The 24243-nt window shown below is 42.4% G+C and overlaps 1 protein-coding gene and 1 long non-coding RNA gene across 3 annotated transcripts in view; one reads left to right on the forward strand and one right to left on the reverse strand.

Annotated features, from left to right (window-relative positions):
* LOC116731335 (CMP-N-acetylneuraminate-beta-galactosamide-alpha-2,3-sialyltransferase 1-like) overlaps nucleotides 1-24243 on the reverse strand; it is a 101395-nt gene that overhangs the window by 29248 nt on the left and 47904 nt on the right. For both annotated transcript variants that reach the window (XM_032581065.1, XM_032581066.1), the window contains exons 2-3: nucleotides 12556-13154; nucleotides 2217-2410 (exon numbers count right to left, since the gene is read on the reverse strand). In XM_032581065.1, coding sequence (XP_032436956.1) covers nucleotides 2217-2410; nucleotides 12556-12843 — 482 coding nt within the window. In that variant the 5' untranslated portion in view covers nucleotides 12844-13154. The remainder of the gene's footprint in view (nucleotides 1-2216; nucleotides 2411-12555; nucleotides 13155-24243) is intronic.
* Nucleotides 671-12685, forward strand: LOC116731338 (uncharacterized). The gene is made up of 3 exons (XR_004341577.1): nucleotides 671-826; nucleotides 3054-3057; nucleotides 12523-12685. It is a non-coding gene; the product is annotated as an uncharacterized LOC116731338 (long non-coding RNA).

Raw genomic sequence — 24243 nt, forward strand, 5'->3', positions numbered from 1 at the left:
ACTTTGTATGTGGGAACATGACGGTTTGAGCTGTCTAATATACGTCTTTATATTTTTTAAGTAAGGATGATTGGAGAAACGTACCTGGACACCAGGCACATGCGGGGGAAAGGGGCAAAAGGGGCTTGAGCCCCTGCCCCTTTTATCCTTGATGCCCCTAGTGGCCTTTTTGAGTTTTTTAAAAATTATTTTATTTATTTATTTATTTTTTATCTGTATGTGGCCCTCAGCAATAATATTTAGCTAAATATAATAATTTATCAAAATAAACTAGTTTCTCTGCCTCCATGTTGTTCAGACACCGGGTCCATGGTGAGGAGGAGGGGGGCAGATCTGTACCTCTAACTAAATATAAGCCTTTTCATAAAAATAGCTATAAAATGGATAAATAGTTGATAAATAAACAGAGAATAAATAGGTCTTAAAATAGTTAAAAATATAACAAATAATAATTACAGACATTATAAATGTTGTATTTCATGTTATATTTTATTTAGTCTAAAACCGTATAAAACAGAGATTTATTTTGTCAGCAGCTAAAACGGTCAAGTGTGAGAAAAATCTCTTATTCTGAAGGGTCACATTGATGTGTAGCCCATGTGACTTGCTCCAGCCAACCGGGTTGCTACGTTCTCTGGAGCTTGAAGAAGAAGCAGGGAGAGCTAAAAGAGTTGTGCTGTGAAAGAGAGAAAGATAAGAGAAAATCGGCTATTAAAAAGTCTACCTGCTGTCTGGAAACCTTTTTCCATTTTTGGAGGAGCAGCTTTCCGCATTTTTTTTTAACTGACTGCGTTCGGGAGTGTTATATGTTACAGAACTGGACTTGGTGAGTTAAAAAGTGTGTTTTATTTTCTGTGAAAGATGTTATTTGTAAGATAATTTTATTTCATTGAAATGGAAAGCTAAAGTAGCGCATTTATGTTATTTTATGTTCAAAAACCGTGGAAGTAACGGAGGAGCTGGTGTGGGAGAAGTATATTTTTGATCTATATGCAACACGGGGGGAAGGTACCCGGATCGTACCCGAGGACGTGGCCCTAAAGCCAACTAGTAGACTTCTCAAATCTATTCAAGTAGCCTAGGGTCTCCCAATTAAAAATACCCAAGTAAGTCTGGCTTAAAATGATGAAACAGAAATAGCATACAAAAATATATTTTATTTATACTTCCTTTCACAATATTAAAATATACTTTATTATTCTAGTTTAAGACCTAATTTAGCACTGGGAGCAATCTGAGACAAACAAAAACAACTGCAAACCAAACTAGTAGAAACACAAATTAATCACACAAAATAACATTACACAAAAGAAAAAGAATAAATCTCCCATTGGCTAATTCACTAAAAAAAGAAATATAAACTCTGGTTCTGGGGTGCTTTGCTACACCTCTCATCTCTAGAGGATCACCTATTTAGCCACTTAACTGAGAGCACCTAGAAGAATCACACCTTGGTGAGAGCATAATATGCAATGTCAGCAATCTTAATCAGCCACCCAACAGCTACTTTCAAATGCTTACAGTAAAACAGCCACTGAAATGAATCCACAAATGTGCAAACCCTGGTGCAGCAGCTCAACGAGCACGGCGCCAGCTGACGGATCCAACTGCTGCCACAATGGACCCGACTCCTCACTTTGGCGGGCACACCTGGTGCCTATATACACTAACAAGCCCAACACCGCTGCGACACGAAAGTGAAGGTGGGGAAACGGGGCATGATGCATTCAAAGACCCACATGGGTGGGAATTTACAACCATTTTATGTAAACACTATTCCACCCGGTTACATCCACATCAGCCTGCAGCCAAGTTGTTGTAGAAGTTAAATAGATATTATTAGGGCTTAATTAGTAAAATGGCAGCAAATTTGCTTGTTTCATAACCAAAGACCTTCTCTCCTCTGGTCTGTTTAACAGCTACAGTCTCAGATCAGCTCAGCCCTCCAGGACTGTCAGCAGCAGAAACAGCAACTTTATACCTGTTGGGGAAAATATAGACTATATTTGCTTTGCATTGTCCCTGCATGATGGAAATGATATAATATGATCCATTTAAATTCTTGATCAATATGGGTTGTTGCTATGTTGTTGTACGGTGTTTAAGATCTTGTTGAAAGTGCCCCCTTTTTAACTTTGAGGCCCTGCCCCTCCAAAGGTCTCTGCACGGCCCTGCCGGGCACCGTTGACGTAACTCCATGTGAAGGTTTAGCCTACCTTATGATGAAATCGCAGGCGTCAATGAGGCCACCATAGCGGGACCGCCTCAGGTTCCCGGAGTTCCCCACCACGGCGCAGCTCCGGCAGCGCTCGGGGCTGGCGTCCACATAGAGGACGTCGTCGGGGATGACTTGGAACAGCTCCTCCACCACCTCGGAGAAGTTGGCCGGCTGCCTCTCTGACTGCAACCACTGGTGACGACAAAACGAAAACCTTTCAGTCAGGGGCGAGACCCCCGGGGGGGTGGGGTCGCTTTAAGTAAAAACGACTTAAACGAGGACGGCCGATCTGCAGACGCGGAATTTATTTCCGACATAACCTCGGGGGAGAAGTTAGCTTTTCTGCAAGGCCACATTAGATTTCCTTCAAGGCTTCCTTCTCAGCTAAATATTATTTTTAAACATGTAGCACCTTAAACCACTCTATGAGAAAAAACTAAAATGGTGGGTGCTTGGGTTCGACATCAATGAGGTACCCCATTATGTAAGTAATACCACGGACCTGGTTTGTAACAAATATGACCCAGAGAAATAGAAATTCAGGCCAAATTACTCAGCTTCACTTTATTAACTACGGTGACAGGGAACCCTCACTGTTAATCACCATTGAACTGTAAGCTGTGAATACTTTTAAGTTTTAGGAAAACAACACAAAAAAAAATGGAAAACAACATATACTTTTCACATAAGGCAACACATAAGGCGGGCCCACTAAACACTTAATGTTCACAAGCAATGTCCAAGCTAATATATCGTCCTGAACAGTCAGTTCTACTCACGACCTTCAAATGGTGGTGGAGAAATGGGAAAAACCCGAGAAAACCCAACGGTGCAGGCCTGTGACCAACGAGGAGTAGACGTTGAAATCCCAGAGGGAGGATGAATGAAAGAAACAATTTGAGAGCGGTGCAATTCGGGGAAAACATAGGAAACGCTGAGATGCCTCCCTCCTCTCAACTCCGCCGCGGCTCAACGGCTGCCGCAGGACCGTGGCGCTAAAGCGTTAGCCCACTTAGCTTAGCCCGAAGTCCGTCGCGACCACTTGCTCCGGCCCCCTCCTGGCTCGTCCCTCCAGCGTCAACTGAACTCCTTCAACTTCTCCCGACTTCCGTGCTCTTTCGTCCTGTTGTCCCTTTGTCTCTCCTTCTCGTCTCTCTTCTCTTTCTTATTTATTCCTCTTTTGTTATTGTTTTTTTTTTTTTTCTCGTCCGCCTCCGTTCTCCACCCTTACCCCTCTCTCCCTTGCTCCCGCCCTCTCCTCCTCTCCACCAATCCCCATCCCGCACCGGACAAACTGTCCCCACTGCCAATGAAAATGGTGAGATCAGAGAATGCGCAGTGCAGCTTACGTCACACTGCTTCTTTCAGTTACAATATTTACACAATAGCTCACTAACAAACAATAGTTTTCATCATCAAATAAGATAATTACTCAATAGTGACCTTTATATTATTCAACTATTAAGGTGAAGGAAAATACCAATGTATTTCTTTCAGAAAGAAGAATACTAAACACTTAGTTGTTCACCAATGTATGTTTGAGTAAACAGTAATTTACTTTTAATATACTTGTATCTTATTTTGAACTATGTAAAATTAACCTTAACAAATAGTAACTACCATAACCTCAGTTTATCACTGGGCTACATCTTCCCCCTTCTAGAAGGTTTTGATGTCCCCATCAAAATTAACGAGGGACAACTAACAGAGGACAGTTTTGATAAGAACTCGGCCTAGAACATGTTTCACACATGGCCATGGGGTGGCACCAGAAGGTATGGCAAAACTGGCTTCTAGGGACTTGGTAGATTCCACTTCCCACCAACACTCCATGGCTGAAGACTGTCACCGGCCGGTCAGAAGGCTTTCCGAGTTCATCGTAGCTCAACCGAACTACAGGTCGGGCAACTCTCTGTGATCTTTTAGCAGGGATCTGTGGTGGATAGAGGTCTGTTTCCTCCACTGGATCAAGGGTTGGATCAGGAATAGCAGTAATGTCTGAATAGGTACTAGAGACTGCCTCCAGTTCTCCCAAATCCTGGACTGATCTTGTTTTATCACTTTCACTGATAGTGAGCCCAGATATTCTGTTGGACAACTCTGGATGAGTCAGTAGTCCATCCAAATCGACACCCTGTGGTTTGGGTAAAAATACTTCCTCGTACTCTGATTCTGGGTACATTTCCTCTTCATTGTTGGAAGACTTTAGGAGTCCACCCACCTTTTGTTGCGCTCTTGTTCTGCATCTTTCTGGTGGTTCTGTGCCACTGTCATCCAATGGAAGTCTCACCAGGTATCCAATAGGCAACAAGTGATTCCGATGAACCGTCTTCTCTGCACCCCCACCTCGTTCAGGTTTAATCTTGTAAACTGGGAGATTGGGCAATTTATCCACAATAAAATAGGGTATGGGTCTCCATTTGGCTTTCAGCTTTTGTTTTCCTGCAACACCAAAGTTTTTCAGTAGAACTCTGTCCCCTTTTCCCAGAACTTGTTCTTTCACACGCTTATCGTGGGCTGCTTTGTTCCGTTTATGATTCTTGTCAGCTGTCTCTGTCGCCAAGTCATAAGCTCTCTCGAGATCTTTCTTCAGTTTGGTGACATACTGATGATAGGAGACAGACTTTTGACTTTCATCCGACACACTGAAACATATGTCTATAGGTAGCCGGGCCTCTCGTCCAAACATTAACAAGTAGGGCGAGTACCCTGTTGCCTCATTTTGAGTGCAGTTGTAGGCGTGAACCAACTGACTTATCTTTTGACTCCACTTGTTCTTTTGCTTTGGATCAAGGGTTCCAAGCATTGACAGAAGTGTACGGTTGAATCTTTCGGGCTGTGGGTCTCCTTGCGGATGATAGGGAGACGTTCTTGACTTACGAATCCCAAGCATCTTCAAGAGATCTCGGATCAGTCTGCTTTCAAAATCCCTCCCTTGGTCCGAATGTATTCTTACTGGGAGTCCATAATGGACAAAGTAACGCTCACAAAGGATCTTTGCCACCGTGGCAGCTGTTTGGTCCTTAGCTGGGAAAGCTTGGGCATATCGTGTAAAATGATCTGTCACTACTAAGATGTTGGAAAACCCCTGTGAGTCCGACTCAAGTGACAAAAAATCAATGCACACAAGGTCAAGAGGGCCTTGACTAGTTATCTGTTTTAAGGGAGCAGCTCGCTGTGGAAGTGCTTTACGAGTGACGCATCTTCCACAGTTTCTTACATATTGCTCAACCTCAGCTCCCATCTTGGGCCAATAGAACCTGTCACGGATGAGTCCGACAGTTTTCTCCACTCCCAGATGCCCAGACTCATCATGGAGGGATTTTAACACCATGGAGACATGTTCTTTAGGGAGCACTATCTGATAAATTTCCATGTCGGAGGGTCTCTTAACTTTTCTGTAGAGCAAACCATCTTTGATGACCAGTCTACTCACCTCCCTGTTTAGCAAATTAGCCATAGTGTTATCCCCTGGTGAGAATGGTATACCCTGGCAAAGTGACCGCTTGATGGGAGCGATTGCTGGGTCTGCATCCTGTGCTTGGATGATGTCGTTGTGGCTAAGTCGCATCAAGCAACCCAGATCGAGGTGGACTGGATAAGCGTAGCAGACAGGTATGCCATCAGGGGAAGATCCCTAGAGACTCTGCTATTGTGATTGTCTCATCGCAAACTTTCTGTGAGTTGACCTGCTTACACAGTGTTTTGACGCTTTCAGGCGGCATAGTTTGCCAGTCTTTATCTTCTGCTGGTAAGGGGTTTCGTGATAGCGCATCAGCGTCGATGTTGTGAGCCCCTAACCTATACTGCAATGTGAAATTGTATGTTGAAAGGGCAGAAAGCCATCGATGACCAGTGGCATTGAGCCTGGCTGTTGTAAGAATATATGTCAACGGATTGTTATCCGTTTGCACTTTAAACTGAGCTCCATACAAATAGTCATGGAATTTGTCAACTACAGCCCACTTTAGAGCCAAAAACTCAAGCTGGTGCACCGGATAGTTTTTTTCAGATGCACTCAGCTTCCGGCTAGCAAAAGCCACAGGCCTCAATCCTTCAGGGTATTCTTGATTCAGAACTGCACCCAGGCCATGCAAACTGGCGTCTATGTGGAGGGTATAGGGTTTGGTTGGGTCGGCAAACGCCAGTACCGGTGCATTTGTGAGGCAGTGAATGATCTGGTGAAAAGCCTCACTGCACGACTGATCCCATCGACTGCCAAAAGGCTCGTTAACCTTGTAGTAGGTTTTGCATGTCCCCTGACTAGATTTACTCCTCTTTTGGGTGGGGGGATAGCCTTTGCATAGTTCCGTAAGAGGTCGGACGATGATGGAATAGTTCTTTATGAATCGCCGATAGTAGCCACAAAATCCAAGGAACGACTGCAGAGAGGAGAGATCGGTTGGCTGCTTCCACCGGGTTACAGCTTCCACCTTTTTGGGGTCAGTAGCAATGGCATGCTCAGAGACAATATGGCCAACATAGGTAACTTGTGAACAACAAAACTGACACTTGTCAAGGGACAGCTTTAGTCCAGCCTCCTCAAGGCGTGCTATGACCTTAAGCAGCCTCTCTTCATGCTCCTCAAGGGTTCTGCCAAACACAATCAAATCGTCCAGGTACACTATGACCTCCAGCAGATGCATATCTCCTACCGCTTTCTCCATCAGCCTTTGGAATGTCGCAGGAGCCCCTGTTATCCCCTGCGGCATCCGTTCAAACTGATAGAACCCCAGAGGACATATAAAGGCTGTCTTTTCCTTGTCCTCTTCAGCCATAGGGATCTGATAGTAGCCGCTGCGGAGGTCTAAGACAGAAAACCACTTACTGCCCGTCAGACAGTCTAAGGCATCGTTGATCCGGGGCACAGTGTACTGATCTGGGGTGGTTCTGCGATTCAAGGTTCTATAGTCGACACACATCCGCAGTTGACCATTCTTTTTCCGGGCAAGGACAATGGGTGAGGCGTAGGGGCTTCTTGATTCCTTTATGATGCCTGCTGCAATCAGCCCTTGAAGATGGCGCCTGAGGTCATCTAAATCGGCGGGAGCTATGCGGCGGGAACGCTCCCGGAAGGGTGTACTGTCAGTCAGACGGATATGATGTTTCACACCCTTGGCCAAACCTACATCCCATTCATCAGTGGAAAACACATTGGAATGCTGTGACAGCTGGTGCTGTAGTCGTTCTTTCCATTCTCTGCTGATTGAGATATCTCCAAAATGGAACAAAGAAGGGTCAATGGGTGGAACAGCATTGACCTTCCTTCCTGGGGCATCCATCACCATGTCAACTACATACAGGTGAGCAATAATGGTGCCCAATGGAATAGCTGTTTGCTTTAAGGACTCATTTCTCAGCAGCACCAGGAAGCTGTTCTTATCTAGCATCTTAGAGAACAGTACCGTGGGCTGGACCAATACACTTGGTGGAAGAGCAGGTGAGGCAGCACGTTCAGTTATTAGTATGCTGTCTCCTACTGTTTTATTCTCTTTGACTTTACAAATGGCAATGTGTTCTGTGCCAGCAGGAATGATTAGTGGGCCTGGCCCTGTCCACTTTACATCAGCCACAGGTAAGTCTTTAATATCTTTTGCAAGCTGTGGTTTATGGGCAGGTAAAGAAATTTGTTCCTGCACTTGGACTCTGGCTGAGTGGACTTGCTCTGAGCCTTTCACTTCTGGGTTCAAGTTGATAGGCTGAATCCCTTTGACATTTGTGCCGACCAAGACTGGTACGGTCTCAGAACAACGTGGGTCAGGACACACTAAAGCCAGAACCGGAACTGACTTGATTTTTTCAGACTTGGACTGCCTAGGGAGCTCCAGATCAATGTGGATGTATCCTTTGTATGGGTAACCACTCTTTGATTCACTGAGGCCCCATATGGATAGACCAGTAACCGGGTGGAGTGGGACATGTGACAAGTGTTCTGCGTAAAAGCTGTCAAAGATGATGGTTATTTGGGACCCACTGTCCATCAGAGCAGTGCAAATCTTGCCATTGATTTTCACTTCGGCAAGGGAAGGAGGTCCAATTAGTCCCTCTGGTAAGCCACTGGTCTCTACCATGATAGCGCTTCTCTTTACATCCACATTGGTAGGTTTTGTTCTTGTGTTGCTGTTTTGTTTCTGGTTTGTTCTTTGTTTTCTTTGCACCTGTATCAACTTTTGTATTACTTTAGGGTAGTTCTCTGGGGCTGTGCATTTAGTTGCCAAATGCCCATCCTCCCCACACCGGTAGCAGAAAAAATCACTCGAGTCCCTTGGTGTGAAAGGTCTTTGGGATACTGAATTTGACTTGACTTCATCGTGATGTGACATTGTAGTGGAGCGGTAACTGGGTCGAAGAGACATAACAGAAACTTGCTCTCGGAGCTCTCTAACTTCTTCTCTCAAAGCTTGCATGCTTTTATCTTCTACTGTCACTTTCGGTGGGTTGACTGTTAGCTCAGAAGTGGCAGCAGCAGTGCTTGCCGTGAATGATGAGATAGTTAATTCACTCACTTGCGTGCGGAGCCCTTGTATTTCGGCTTTCAGATCCATCACCTCTTTGTCTGGCACTGCAATGGTACTTTTAGCATACACAGCTTTGGGAGGTTGTAATCTACGACGGGAAGCTTCGTGTTCCTCTTCATGCCGTATTTCATTCAACAACTGTAGAAATGGAGGGGGATTTTGCCGGCGTTCTCTCAGTCGAAGATTTAACATCATTAGATCTGATCGAGTGCCACCTTTAATGAGCTGATCAATACGTGCTTGGTTGGCGGTAGCTGACTGCAGGCCACCCTTTTTAACAACTTTATTGAGAACTCGCTCCATGCGCCTCAGAAATTCAGAGAGCTTCTCATTCGGTTGCTGACATAGCTGTCTGAATGTGAAGTACAGGTCTTCTCCAGTTTCAGGCGTGCCAAACGTGCTCTCCAATATGTCGAGGTACTCCATAGCGGTTGCATCATGGTTGTTGAATCGAACGGCCTGCAATATTTCCAGAGCTGGACCCTTCACACTTTCCATAACTCTCATTTTCATTTCTCTCTCAGGTCGATCAGACTCTTCTATCATAAGCCTGGCTTGTTCAATCCAGTTCTCCAATGTCTCCTCCCCTGGAGGAGTGGGTTGCACTCCAGAGAAAGTGCGTAGACGTCGGTAAGGGCTTCCCTCACTGCTTGAACGAGGATTTGCCATTTGAAGGACTTCACCAACTGCTCTTATAATGGCTTCAGGGGTGGATGTTCTAAATGGGGAGTCTTGACCCGAGTCAACAAATGGGTTACATCCACTTCCAAAGTTCTGTGGTTCATTTTCCTCTTCAGAAGGTCCAAAGATTCTCCATGGCTCATCTGAGCCCTCTGGCAAGACATCCAGTGGACAGGCTTTTGCATTGACTTTCTGCCTACACTCACACAGCACAGTTAAACGTTGAGTCTGCGGATCATACATCCTGCCTCTCACTTTAACCCGACCAAGTGCTTTGATTGACTGCAGAGTTTCTTCAATGGCATTCACCTCTACCTCTTCTGGGACATTCTTAACCAATATGGCATACTCTGGGTCAATACCTTCGCCCTTACACCAGTGCCTCAACTGAGCCATCCCCATGACCTTTACTATAGTTCTCTATAGGATTAGTGCTTAGTTAGGTTAGGTTAAGCAAACTGAGCAAGTTTAAACTAGTTTTTTTTTTTTTTTTTTTTTTTTCTCTGGGTCAGACTAGAAATATTTTATTTTAGTTTATTTATTTATTTATTTTTACATTTCCCCGTACGGGCCACCACTTTATGTAGCACCTTAAACCACTCTATGAGAAAAAACTAAAATGGTGGGTGCTTGGGTTCGACATCAATGAGGTACCCCATTATGTAAGTAATACCACGGACCTGGTTTGTAACAAATATGACCCAGAGAAATAGAAATTCAGGCCAAATTACTCAGCTTCACTTTATTAACTACGGTGACAGGGAACCCTCACTGTTAATCACCATTGAACTGTAAGCTGTGAATACTTTTAAGTTTTAGGAAAACAACACAAAAAAAAATGGAAAACAACATATACTTTTCACATTAGGCAACACATAAGGCGGGCCCACTAAACACTTAATGTTCACAAGCAATGTCCAAGCTAATATATCGTCCTGAACAGTCAGTTCTACTCACGACCTTCAAATGGTGGTGGAGAAATGGGAAAAACCCGAGAAAACCCAACGGTGCAGGCCTGTGACCAACGAGGAGTAGACGTTGAAATCCCAGAGGGAGGATGAATGAAAGAAACAATTTGAGAGCGGTGCAATTCGGGGAAAACATAGGAAACGCTGAGATGCCTCCCTCCTCTCAACTCCGCCGCGGCTCAACGGCTGCCGCAGGACCGTGGCGCTAAAGCGTTAGCCCACTTAGCTTAGCCCGAAGTCCGTCGCGACCACTTGCTCCGGCCCCCTCCTGGCTCGTCCCTCCAGCGTCAACTGAACTCCTTCAACTTCTCCCGACTTCCGTGCTCTTTCGTCCTGTTGTCCCTTTGTCTCTCCTTCTCGTCTCTCTTCTCTTTCTTATTTATTCCTCTTTTGTTATTGTTTTTTTTTTTTTTCTCGTCCGCCTCCGTTCTCCACCCTTACCCCTCTCTCCCTTGCTCCCGCCCTCTCCTCCTCTCCACCAATCCCCATCCCGCACCGGACAAACTGTCCCCACTGCCAATGAAAATGGTGAGATCAGAGAATGCGCAGTGCAGCTTACGTCACACTGCTTCTTTCAGTTACAATATTTACACAATAGCTCACTAACAAACAATAGTTTTCATCATCAAATAAGATAATTACTCAATAGTGACCTTTATATTATTCAACTATTAAGGTGAAGGAAAATACCAATGTATTTCTTTCAGAAAGAAGAATACTAAACACTTAGTTGTCCACCAATGTATGTTTGAGTAAACAGTAATTTACTTTTAATATACTTGTATCTTATTTTGAACTATGTAAAATTAACCTTAACAAATAGTAACTACCATAACCTCAGTTTATCACTGGGCTACAAACACATCCCACCAGTTTAACAGGACTGGCTGGTTTGTTAGCGCTTCACGTTCTGATCTCAAAAGGGCTTTTAAGCAAATCAAATGGAGCCCCGTAGTGTTTTCACCGTTACAGTGTTAGCAAGTTAGCATGTTAAATTACCTTGTATATGTCACAGAGCCTCACACTGTTTATACCCTCTGTCACAATGTTAGCATGTTAAATTACCTTATCACATTGAGCCTCACGCTGTTCACTCCCTTTGTCATAGTATTAGCATGTTAGCATGGTCCATGTTAGCTCAGTGGAGAAAAGGGCCCAGGAACCGCCTGGCAGCGCTGCTGAAATGTGACGCTTCCCCCGGGTCCAACTCTCCAGGTAGACACATCCTCTGGAATGAGCAGTGACAGGAGGCAACCTTGTCTTCAATTTCTTTTTTTTCTTCTTCTTTACACTGGCGTCGTGCAAGGTGAATGTGGGAACACCTAAGGCTGCCAGCAGGGGCGGTCCTAGTCTGTTTGGTGCCCTGGGCCAACATTTAGATGATCACGTACCATTATAGGCACACTCAAAATGTATTTTTATATTTTATTTGAAAAAAAAAAGTGAAAGTAACTGGAATAATGCTATATACACATGGAAAAACCAAGGGTAGTCATTGTCAGCAAAACAATGGAGTCCTTGGGTGTAGTTGCTTAAGTTCTGTTTTTTCTATTTTTCATCACAAAAACCAGGCATTTTAATAAAGGTGCGTGTACGCTTTTTATACCCTCTCTACTTTTGACGTGCTATTGTAGGATCGCAAAAGATCTTGACAATTTGGCTCAGCAGTCAGACGGTCAAAGGTGTTACTAGTCAGCAGGATGTTGCTGTACTTTCACGGCTTTGCTGTTGGTGTTTCCACCGCTAAAGGCCTCTGCACTTTCTGATGAAAATTTTAAGAGAGTGAAATGTCACAGCGTTATCCAAGACTCTGAGTTATGATTGAAAACATAGCTGTGCTTATCTAAAGATAAACAGGAGGAAAGGCAGTGAGACAAAAACAACAGTTTTCTTCTCCCCCATCGTATTCATTAAATGCATACAAATGGTGTGTGGGAGTTTGCTTTGCAGTCTGATCCCGGTAAAGATCCCCTGGATTTGGAAACAATCAGTGAGGCCAAAACAAACACCTTCTTGGAAGCGCCACAGCAGTGCATGAGCTCCCTTTATCTGCGTCCTTTCCGAATCTGCACCTCGCCTGTTTCCAGAACCGGCTCCCCTCCCTGCTTCTCCAGCTTTCGTAAGACGGCGACAAGAGAATGTCACAAGCGAAAAAGCTTCCACATCTCACCTGCCACCATTTAAAGGTCTCCTCAGAGAGGAAGCTGTTCTCCCTGGTCATCAGAGGGTGGATGGAGAGGTTGAAGTGCTCGGCGAACCACGGGTCGCCTTCCAGCTCGGCGACGCACTGTCGACAGGAACACGGCCCCTTGGAGAAGAAGCTGTCCGAGAGCCGGAAGTACTTGAAGAAGTAGAGCGACGGGTCCCGGAAAGTGTAGCTGAACAGGAGCGTGGTGAAGGTAATGACGCACAGCAGGAGAGCAAAAGTCCTGAACTTTCTCCGTTTGACCAAAGACATTTTGTCACAAAGTCACTTGGTTGAAAACTCGGAGAGTGCAGTGAAGGGAAATGGCATCGTGGCGAGTTTAGATCCACAAATATTTCAATCACATGGTGTAATGTGGAAAACCCCGGCGTCCTTACTATGCAGAGAGATGAGGATTTAGTTCATAAACGTCCTCAGTCAAAGGTGTCCGTATTGTTAGTTTGAAAAGATCTTGAAATCCACCAGAGGACAGCGTGTGTTCTGTGTGAAAACTGCTTTTACCAATCAGGTGTTTACTCTGCAGGGTCAGTGACTGCTGAGTCTTTCACTCTTCTCTTATCAACCTGAAACACAAACAAAGAGAAAAAAATGTTTTATAGAGAAAGCAACATACGGGCTTTAAAGGGATAGTTCAAAAACTTCCAAAGTAAGGCTCAAGTGAAAATTACATGTACAGAAAATGGCCTAGTCAGAAAATGGCATGCCTTACTAGACCAACAATTGAGCAAAAATCATTCTTATTCTTATTAAAGGGTTTTCAGTGATGTTAGATGCCTTTATTTTTTAATATTTTAGACAGGAAATGAATGAAGACAGAATGGGAGAAGACATGCAGCAAAGGCCTTTTGGTCAGGAATCAAACCACAGAAAGTTAAATCGAGGACTAATAGTCTCCATATATGGGGTGCTTGCTTTGCTGCCGTTAAGATTTTTCTCAGATATTTTTGTCTAATGTAAAAATTTAACTAATGGTATGAAACATTTCAATGTGACAAAAGGAAAAAATAAGAAGAGAAAAAACAGAAGAAATCTCTGAGGGGGCAACACCATTTTCACAGCGCCGTATTTTGGTGCCACATTACACAGCTCTTAAAAAGACTATTATGGACCGTCTTTAGTGAAAATGGCTGCAACCAACCTGGAGCAAAACAGATTTGATTATCTGGCCCCTGCTCACCCAGTGCAGAGAAAATGTTGCTGTCTGGATAGACTGAGATCCAGAGATCATCGATTGACCAGACAAAAAGCAAAACCTAAGGAAATAGTTTTATGAGGGCTATTTCCAGTGGCCATTGGACAAGATCTTCCAAAAAAATCAAATTTCTTATTGAGTTCACACAATTCAGGGGTTCAAACAGTGATTCTGCCTTTTGTTTTTCTTGCTATTTTATAGCACATCAAGTAGCTTTGTTAACTTCAGTAAGTTATTATAAAAATGCTATATATATATATCAAATATGACTTAAAAGAAATCTAACTTTGGAATGTAACGCCTTGAAATTCGGCCTCTGTCTCTTTAAAAATTTTAGCTCCGAGACTCCGCCTTCAGGAAGTCATCACAACATGTCTGCTCTACTAAACCTTTAGCAGCGTTTTTACCAGCGCTTCACTGAGAAGTACAGTAGCTCCTACAGTGAACTCAGATGTGCTGTTTCACCAGGTGTTTGCTAATTGCTGCTGGCTAGTCTGAAGGAGCTGAGTCGTGGAGGAGGGGTGCTGTGTAAAACTAAAGGATTTCTGATCTTCTCAAATTTCAATTGTCCAATCCAATAAACAATGTCAAAACATGGAGAAATGGCAGAATAAGCTCAGTTTGGCATTAGCATAAAGGATTTAGCGAGATTTTAATGGCTGCAACCCATTTTTAACTGTTATGAAACCTGCAAATATAGTTTTCGTATGAATGTGGCACTACTTAGAAGGAACTATGCAGATTTTCCAATAGTAATTGATTTATAGCAAAGAAAAATTGCTCAGTTTAAAGGTAGAAGCAGGATTTTGGGTGGAAATAGCAGAATAAAAGAACAAATGAGAGAGGGGGTTAATAAAAATGTAATTATTATGGGTGTGTAAACTTACTAGTAGCTGCAATAATCTTAGAAACTGCCAAGAAACACAGAATAATTAACTGAAATAAAAGCTCTAAAAAAATAAATTAAAACAAAGGTAGAAAAATGCATCCTGAATATTTATACGTAGCTCAATCTCAGAGCAACCACTGGGCATAACTCCTACAGTGTTGTAGGAGTTAGTAGTTTATCACCCGCCGGGAGTTCCTCTTTGAAACATTTGGGGAAAAAAAGAAATAGGTGGAGCTGCCGCAATTTATTTCAGCAGCTGAAATGTTATCTGCTGTAAAAAGAAGGGTTAAAGCTCCACTCTGGTGTTCCGAGGACCACAAAACAAAAGATGCGGTCGAAATACTAATGATGAAAGTGCACTTTTCATACCGTTCCCAGCAAGAGTTTTTAAACAATCCGCTTTTTTAATGCTCTGCTTTCAAGAAGGCAGACTTTATTGTCCTCCGTTGAAGTGGTTTTCATCAACAATTTGAGTGTTTAGGGGATTCTTTCAAAGTTTTGTCTTGTTTGCTTTTTGAGTGAAATATGACCCAAAACAAACAAACAAAAAAGAATAAAACCATCAGGAAATGGTGAAACAGACCTCAAAACTGCATAGTTATACTAATTTGTAATAATTAGTGACAAATAGGCCTGTCGCGATAAATGATAAATCGATTAATCGTATGATAAATTAAAACTATCGACGTCATTTTAATTATCGGCATTATCGTCTCTTCCGGCCTTTTTCTCTTTCTGTTAATGACACTGAATGAAAAAAAGGCTCAACTGGTGCTCTCCACTGACTCCTCCCTTCCTTATTTCCTACACATCTTAGAGCTGTCGGCCGATTGTCGGTCCATTTTCAACGGTTCGATCGGATTCGTTCCTGCTGTGTGGTGTCCAACAATGGGCACAGAATAATGGCTACAAGTTCAGTGAACTAATTTTAAAACCAGGCATTAATCAATGCTTTACTACAATCTACCTGCAATGCATGTGGCTAGTGTCAGCGTAAAGTCCTGACTGAATGAAAATCATTATAACCTATTTACGTCATGTTAACGAAGAACAGCTGAAAAGTTACCGGGTTTATCAACTGCGGTAGCAATTTCGCTCCAACTCCTCCTCTTGTCATTTCTATATTCTTTGCATGTTGAATAAACAATGTTGTTTCCACATATCATCCCCAATGTCCGCTGGACTTCGGGTTGCGCCGTTTCAGCTGTGTGGGATTCCCCTCTGTAATTTCCCCTCACAATGTGCGGAGGAGAATCCGCGCTTTCTGATTGGCTACCCGTCACATTCAACAGGCTGCGTTAAAGCGCCCAGTCGGGGAAAATCCCTGATTTAGATCGGAGGACGATCTACCGTAACACACCACACAATCTTAGAAAGATCAACGTTTTAAGATTGTTGTAAGGGGAAAAATAGGAGCAAAAAATCATGTAGTGTGAACTATTGCATCAGGTAGCCGATGTGCCCATCTTGTCTATTTAAATCTAATTATTACTGAAGGGCAACATAATATACAGACTTCATAATCTGCACTCTTTTGATTGAATGCAGTATTTATTTCCACTTTTACTTTATGTTGTTTAGTTTTTTTTTTCAAGTGCGTTTTTTGTTAATGGAGACCATTTTATTTTCGTTTTTGGTTGTTTTGTTTATCAGTTCCAGTGTTTAGTGTTCTTTTGAAAATAAAGTGTATCTATCTTTGGCAAGAAATTGCATGGATTATTATGTCATTTCCATTAAATCAGTGTAAAAAGGTCTTCAAACAATATTATCGTTTATCGCAATAATTTTTGAGACAATTAATCGCTCAGCAAAATTTGCTATCGTGACAGGCCTAGTGACAAACAGTAAGTAGGTTAAACATAATGCTTATGCGACCATACAGGCAATACATACATTTCATACAGAAAGTATTTAAATGGTTTCAGTTTTACCATTTCCTGTTGTCTTCTTTGTCATTTCCATCAGCAGTAACAGCCAGTTGTTGATCACGTGACTCATGTGATTTAAAAAGGCGTTTTCACTGCAGTTTTTGCAACATACATCTATTTTGATAAGGCCAAAAAATACCACCTCATCCTAGAGCTAAAATCTTTCATCAATAAACGTGATTTTTACATTTTTTTCTAAATTTGCCATGTTTCAATTAAGGTCAATTTATTTATGTTTAACTGAAACGCAACTAATGTCGGCAACAGATTTTAAAACCTAAAGTCAGAGTGGTACAAAGTCAGATGGTACTTAAAAGGAAACTATTTACAAGATGTCGAACATATCTGTGCTTTAGCTAATCTGCAATAGAGGAAATGGAGAGCAAGATTTAAAGTTAGCCTCTTAACTTGGAATAGAAATATATTTTATTGTCCTCGCATGCTAACATGGAGCTTTGGCACCTTTTGTCAATCTTGGAGTTATGATAGGAGCCTATATTTTACAGCTGGTACACACAGAGACAGAGCTTTACAATGCTAACTGTGGAATATAAGTTGATAAAGACAGATAAAAACATCGCTGCTCCTAAAAATGAACAACTAATAACCGGAAGAAGGATTAATCGGAAGAAACCTAAATGTGTTTCAAGCTAAAATCTGTATCTGTAGCTCAAAGAATTACTAAATTAAAGATGGAAAATTGGCCACAAACTCTGATTTTTACATCAGTATAAACTGGATTTAATAATTTTTCAAACACACGCCAGTATTTGACACACACTCGTGGCCGAAACACCTGGAGTCAAGTAAAGTTTCATTTTTCAGACCGTGACTTTTTCAGCACAGGAAACAGCAGCAGGCGTCCTGGGGTTTCATTTCCAACATGAAAAGGCCACCTTCGCCTTTGTGCGGGGGACCAGCCATCCCTCTGATGTGCAGCGCCGTTCTGGGACTCCAGCGATAACTCTATATTTAGGTAACAGCGGATCCACAGTGCAGATTAAACGCCATCATCACCTCACAGAGCGAGAAATGGGTTTGAAGAAGCGAGCCGCGGGAATCCAACACACCTCAACTCCCGCCTCCCTTTTGCTCCTTAACATTTTTTAAGAGTTTGTAGGGAAGATTTGTGGCGAATTCCATTTCTTTAGAACAGGTCTGCAGATTTTTTATTCTTTTTTTGCTGATTAGAAATTGATCAGTTCATTCAAATTCTACCCTCAGGGGCAGAAAGCAAATTGGCTGAGAAAGACTATATGGCTCGTGTGCCGATTTCATTTTCGCTAGGGGAGCAGAAAACAAACGGCACGGCCGTTCATCAGCTGCACCGACACGAAGCGATGCTCAAGCAATCCTAGCCTCTGTGGGTAAATACAGATTTGCGGACACCCCAAAGGGCGAGTGCTGTCTAAGAGATCAACCTTAACAGCTTTACCAAGGGGATGCATCAATAACAAACATGCTGCTGCCGCCTCTCGGTTTGAGGTCTTTTGGTGGTTAGGTGGCAGAGCAAACAACATTTTTCTCAAACAGGTGGCGTCGCACCGCCGACCGTCACATTGTTTCCCCCGACCTTGTCCGAGAGACTCGGGCGCTGATCAAAGGTTGCCGAGCTGAGACAGCAAAGCGTCTGTTCACACTTCAGAGAACAGGGAGAAGAGGGCGAGGAGAGGAGGAAGACGAAGAAGAAGTGCACACAAGCTTTGATTTTTTTTTTTCAGCCTAATCTTCGCTTTTGAGGAGTCAACAACTTTTCAGGGGCTGTAGTTGCTGTAAAGTGATTTCGGATTCGCGGTTCGTGGAAATTGCCCTTCGACGTGTCTTACCGCTGCTTCTTGCACTCGTGTCCCTGTTCAGGAAATCTAAACTGGGCTGTTTTGAAGATGTTTAAGCATACCTGAGAGCGGTTTTGTCTGCCGGACTGAGAGTGGGGCCAGAAGAGTCGAACGTTTGCTCCTGACTTTAGTGCATCAGCTACTAGAACATGTCAGTTTTACATGTGGGCAAACATGCTTAAGTTGGCTTTATTCTGACAGTTTCTCAGTGGATGAAAGTTATATTAGAAGCATAAAAAAAAATTACATACTGATTGCTGTAATAACAGTACATGTTAATAACTATTATACTGCACATTACGCCCAATATTGGAATGTGCCATTAATGTGTTGGATCCAATAGAAAATTTATGGAGGGAATTAATGATTAGGGTGATGGCAAAGAAACCTTAGAGCCTCATCATTAAAGGTAAATCATCAAAGGACCAGAGGAAGCGCGTGGAAAAACTACTCTGTACAAACATTATGATCAAACTTAAGTCATTTTCAATCAAAATCAGCTGTGCAAATGCACAGGAGACGGCAAAACGTGCTGCAAACACATGGATGATACTAACAAATATAACACAAATGCAACAGAAAAATGCTGAAAATAACAAATGTGACAGCTACAGACGCATAAACCTACAATTAACAAAAACAAAAAATGCTGCGACCACAGTAAATAGAAGCAAAGGAAAAAATACAGCAAATGGCGAGAAACGAGTGCAGACGGAATGCTCCAGACCACTAGGGGGAGTGTGGAGTGGATAAAAATCCCAATGTTCAGTGATCCTGAAGAGCGCTGCTTTTCAAAAAAAGACATGAACCACTGCCTGTTCCTTCCTCCAGTAACAGGAAGTGGAAAGACTATGTTTTTTAATGACTTAAAGTCATTCACATGAGATTGTAACTGGACTTATTTAATGGAGACACCGCAATTGTGAAATTGTGTTTTTTTCTACGTTAGTGGAATATGAACAGAGTTTTGTGCACATTTGTAATGGAAATGCAGCTTGTGTGACTGGGCTAAAGCCCATTCAAAAGACTTACAGTTTTAACTGAAGTGAATGTCTCTTCTGTCAAATAATGCCCCAGTGATGCTCAATACAAATGCATGCCACAGATTATTCAGACTTTATTTGTAAAAACAACAAAAGTCTGGGTCATTCTTGAGAAGAATTTCCAGCTGCTTGAAGGTACCACGTTCATTTGGAAGTATCCACATGACGGGAACGTCCAATCATTGCACCACTCGGGACGGAGACGTTTCTGTGTCCCAGAAGTTAACGGAGTTTGGTTCAAAATGTGCAAATTTACCCCACACCAAAAGCCAAACACTTTGTAGAAAAAAAAAATGGCTGAATGTGGTGAGACAAAGTTACTATGCACCTAGAAACGTGACAGACGTGGGCTGAAAGTCCGCTCACCAAGGAGGAAGCCATTACTCCAAAAGTAAAGTAAAAATGAACACAGGGACAAAGTCCTTCACTTTTGGGGACATGCCTTGTGGTCTGATGAGACTAAAGTGGAACGGTTTGTAACATTTGGAGGAAAAAACGGGATGCTGGTAAGAATAGGAGCACACTAAACCAACTATGCAGTATGGGAGTAGCAGCATTGTGTTTTTAGTGGTTGTTTCGCTGCAGGAGGAAGTGGTGGCGTCATGAAGAATGAAAATTATGTGGAAATATCCAGAGAGGCCAGAATTCTAACACGCTACTCTGAGCAGCTTGTGGAAGGACGGCCAAAAACATTTGGCCAAAATATTACAGTTCAAAGACAATGCAACCAGAGTGGAAATGTACTGTATGTGATCTTCTGATTTTGTAGACACTAATAAGTAAATCTGTCAAATACACTCGTTGTTGTGGCATTTCGCAAATGGAAATATTTTGGTCATTCAAGCTGAGCTAAAACAAGAAAAGTTTCTGATTTAATGTCAAGAAATGGGAAGAAAAAAATCATTTTACTCTGCGTATGTAAGCCTCTGTTTTCACCCATTGCTTCATATTGGCCTATTCTTTTATAGAAAACCCAATAAGACCCAGTAAAAAAATGATTCATGGCAGGAATGTGTGGTGAACTGTGTGTATCAGGTGTGTAGCAGATTTCAAGCATCAAACGGCTTCTGAGGCTTCGGTATTAATTTCAGATTTGCTGCTTCTCTCCTCCGTTTAATGCAGCTAATTCAAACACCTTTACAAGAGTTGTTGGACCTCATCATGAGTTCTGCTTTTTTTTGCACTCCTTCCCAACTACACACTCAGGCTGTTTCTCTGAACCTCAGCACTTCACTTGCCACAAAGAGGTTCGACTTTTTTTTTTTTTGTGCTGACTGACACTATTTCCTGTGTTTTTCATTGTTAGCGATCCCCTGGAAGCAGAGTCGCCACTTGAAATGAGTGATGGCACTGTGTTTAGTTTATGCTGAGTTTCAGTGGATAGAAATAAAGGAGAAGGCAGAAAAATTTCACAGACGGAGCCCGAAATGGTTTCTGTGCGGTGTGCTGGTCCGTCTCATAGCTCAACTCCTCGGCATGAACTACACAATGCTGGTACTACAAGTAAGAATCCCCTAAACTTTCCTGTCATTCTCATTCAGTGTCTGCAGCCGTACCTGACAGAATTAATAATGAATGAGAAAACTCAGGGATGGTAAAGGCAGCCGAGATGAAATCCAGAGGGATCTTCTATGAAATCTCTGCTATGTAGCTAATAATATCAGAGAGCTCCGGATGTTACATCTGATGGCATCACGTATATAAATCCTGCAAGTGTAGAGCGGAGAATTTCATTTGAGCAAATACTGATTGGTAGCTTGGTTTTTATCGAAAAGGAAAAAAAGCCATTAGTAACGTTTCCCGCTCAAGCACAAAGGAGATGAATCAAAGGGCGCTGATGGATTTACAGCTGTTCTCACAAGATCTTAAGGAGACAGTTCAGGATTTTTAAAGTGAGATTCTGCCAAATGGTTGTAAGGGATGGAGGGCTCCCGTACCGTTATTTTCTGGCCTCGCTCTTGAAAGAACCGGTCCTGACTTCACATCCAATATACAATCTTTATTACTATATTACTGTTTTTTATTATTATTTATCATACAACTATTGTGCAATGTAAGCTAAATGAATTCAGTTCAGCTATTGTGTATCAATTTGTGGCTGCATTTAATAACTTAAGCCTCAATTATTATGTCAGTTCTTGATTCAGTAACAAGTAGTAGTTTTGGTTTCTCCATAAAGTTTTGCATTTCATGGTGAAGAAACAAACCCCGCTGTCCCCAGTGTCCTGAAGTATTAGCCGAACTCGAAACGTTTGGCCTCAGTCTTGGTCTTGGTAGGTCTTGTCTTAAGACTTCAAACTTCAATTGAAATTCAGAAGTATTTTATTGATCACAAAGGGAAATTTAATGTTGCGAAATTAATTAGTCTTGAGAGGTCTGGTCTAGTCTTGATCTTGGGGTGTGCGACATTGTTCTTGGAAGGTCTGACCTTAGCGTTGGTCTTGCGGTACGGTGTGCCACCAGTGAAACACAAACTTAGAACAGAAATTACAAAGCATTATGAGCCAAAATCTATAGAATTCTCTTAAAACACTATCCATCCAGCTTCTTCTGCTTATCCACAGTCAGGTCGTGGCGGTAGCAGACTAAGTAAGGAGGCCCAGACTTCCCTCTCCTCAGCCACTTAGGCCAGCACCTCCGGCCGAATCCCAAGCCTTAAAACACTATATTTCTGATTTTTCCTCTGTTAGGAATTTACTTTGACTGGGAACTGCCTACAGACTCCATTTTGGCCACTACTTGCAAACCTCATTTCCAGTCTTGTACTTGCATCCAATTAGCGCCAAGATTGGAGTACAAGTGGCCAATGTACTCCTGCATTGGCAACTTTGCAAATGTCCGCCAATAGCAAACCAAGTAGAATTGTGCCCAGGTATTTTTCACCCTCCCAAAATGCATTTTAAAAAATATTCCAGATATGAAAACATAAGAAAGTGATTTAGGGTCATGTTCCACAAAAAAATCTGCAAGTAATAAACTGCCAATATGTGGGAGTCCAATATACATTATAAGACAGCGACAAACTCAGCAGCAGACTCCTGTGAAAGTGTAGACAGGCCTGATGGTGTAGTGCTGTATTCCTGATACTCTTTGTTAGACTTCCATTGTTTTTTTTGTTGTTTTTTTTTCTCCGAAGAGTTTTTGCGGCGCTAGTGGCTCGTATCTTTTCGACAGTAGGCAGACAGGAAGAAGGGTGAGGAGAGAGACTTCCATTGTTACCCTGATGACCTCTATGTTCTTCAGCAAAGCCACTGCAATATACATTTACAAGTAAAGATCTTCAGAAGAAAGAGAAAAATTTCAAGACTATCCCTTTAAAACTCTGTTTTGCTTCTGAAGCTAGGAGTAATATGAAAAAGCACCAATCAGACTTAAGTACAGTAGGAGACCCGAGGACATGACATGTAAATCAGAGCTTCAGGGCAGACTGGGTGTTGTTTGTGATGACTCGGTGTATTTTAGGCGGGCTTTCGTTTGTTGAGTCCTAAAGGCTCAACAAGCAAATTCAGGAGCTTTGGGCTACAAGCACACACTTGCTCAAAAATACCCTCAACCTAAATTGGCAGATACTCTATTTCCATCTTCGCCCGCCGTCCTTGCCCATGTAAATCACATCTCCGGTCAACCTTCCCTCATATGTCCTGCAGTTTCTGTATCTAATTTCATAATGAAAGAATTAGATTAGCCGCTCATTTAGAGAGTCTCTCGTGAGCAGACTACGGCAGACTCATGAGTCACGTCCTTCACAACCCATCCATGTACCTGCAGCTGCCTGAAGCAATGAACTTCCTCTGGAGTGTCGAGTCCCTGTGAGGCTGCCTTGTTGAGTTTAGGCTGCTGTCACAGTGTGCAGCACAAAGCACTGCGGCTTGAGAAACTCCTAGCACAGAGCAATATCCTCATCTCTATCATGATAAAGTAGGTGTTTGTTTAAGCAATCTTCAGCCATACGACGCATCGCCCTGTTGCAGTTTAATTTAAGAGGTTTCCTTTTTTCTAAGAATAAAATATTCAAATATTCAAAGCTTCTTAAAACCACACCATGACTTAGCAATGAATGACAGACTTTAGTATTCATGGAAAAGCTTGAGCACCCCGCTAAACTGTGCACCCCCTTTGGCGTGTTTTTCTTTTTCAGAAGCATCACACCTCACGCTTTAAATGGATATGGTTAATTTTTTTCAAAATTGACCTTCACATCATCTATATTAGTGGAGTGAAATTAAAAGAAAATAAATTGGAAAGCGGAGCTTGAAAATGTATTCTCTCTTAAGGCCCCCCCCCTTAGTAGGATGGGGAGCTTGACTGACGCAAAGGTAACTGCGCTAAGTGCTCGATGAATTCAACAAATTTTCAAAGCTCTATTGTTTGTGTTTTTTCCCTTTTGAAAAGAAGCAGCATAGGGATTTTCAACAGTTGACTGCAGAAAATGGCACCAACAGCGAAAGTTATATATTTTCTGGCAGTATTTCTACCATAAATCCTTAAGAATTGATTCTTTAAACATGTGCCAGTTTTCACCAGGGTTATAATAAAATATTTAAAAGTGAGGGTCTTTTTGAGCTCTGTAGCCTCTACCTAATAAATAATTCTATTCTAAAACATTTACAACAGGTATGCATGTCTGAAACAAAAAGTTGTAATCGATTTGTTTTGGGTTCCATTGGATTCTGGCCAATTCACGGATTCGATAGCTTGCGTATTTTTCGCATGATGTACTCTGAATTATTCACGAAAAACCCGTCTATTCACGTGTGTTATCTTG

This window comes from Xiphophorus hellerii, chromosome 13, assembly GCF_003331165.1.
Source record: "Xiphophorus hellerii strain 12219 chromosome 13, Xiphophorus_hellerii-4.1, whole genome shotgun sequence".
NCBI classification, from domain to species: Eukaryota; Metazoa; Chordata; class Actinopteri; order Cyprinodontiformes; family Poeciliidae; genus Xiphophorus; species Xiphophorus hellerii.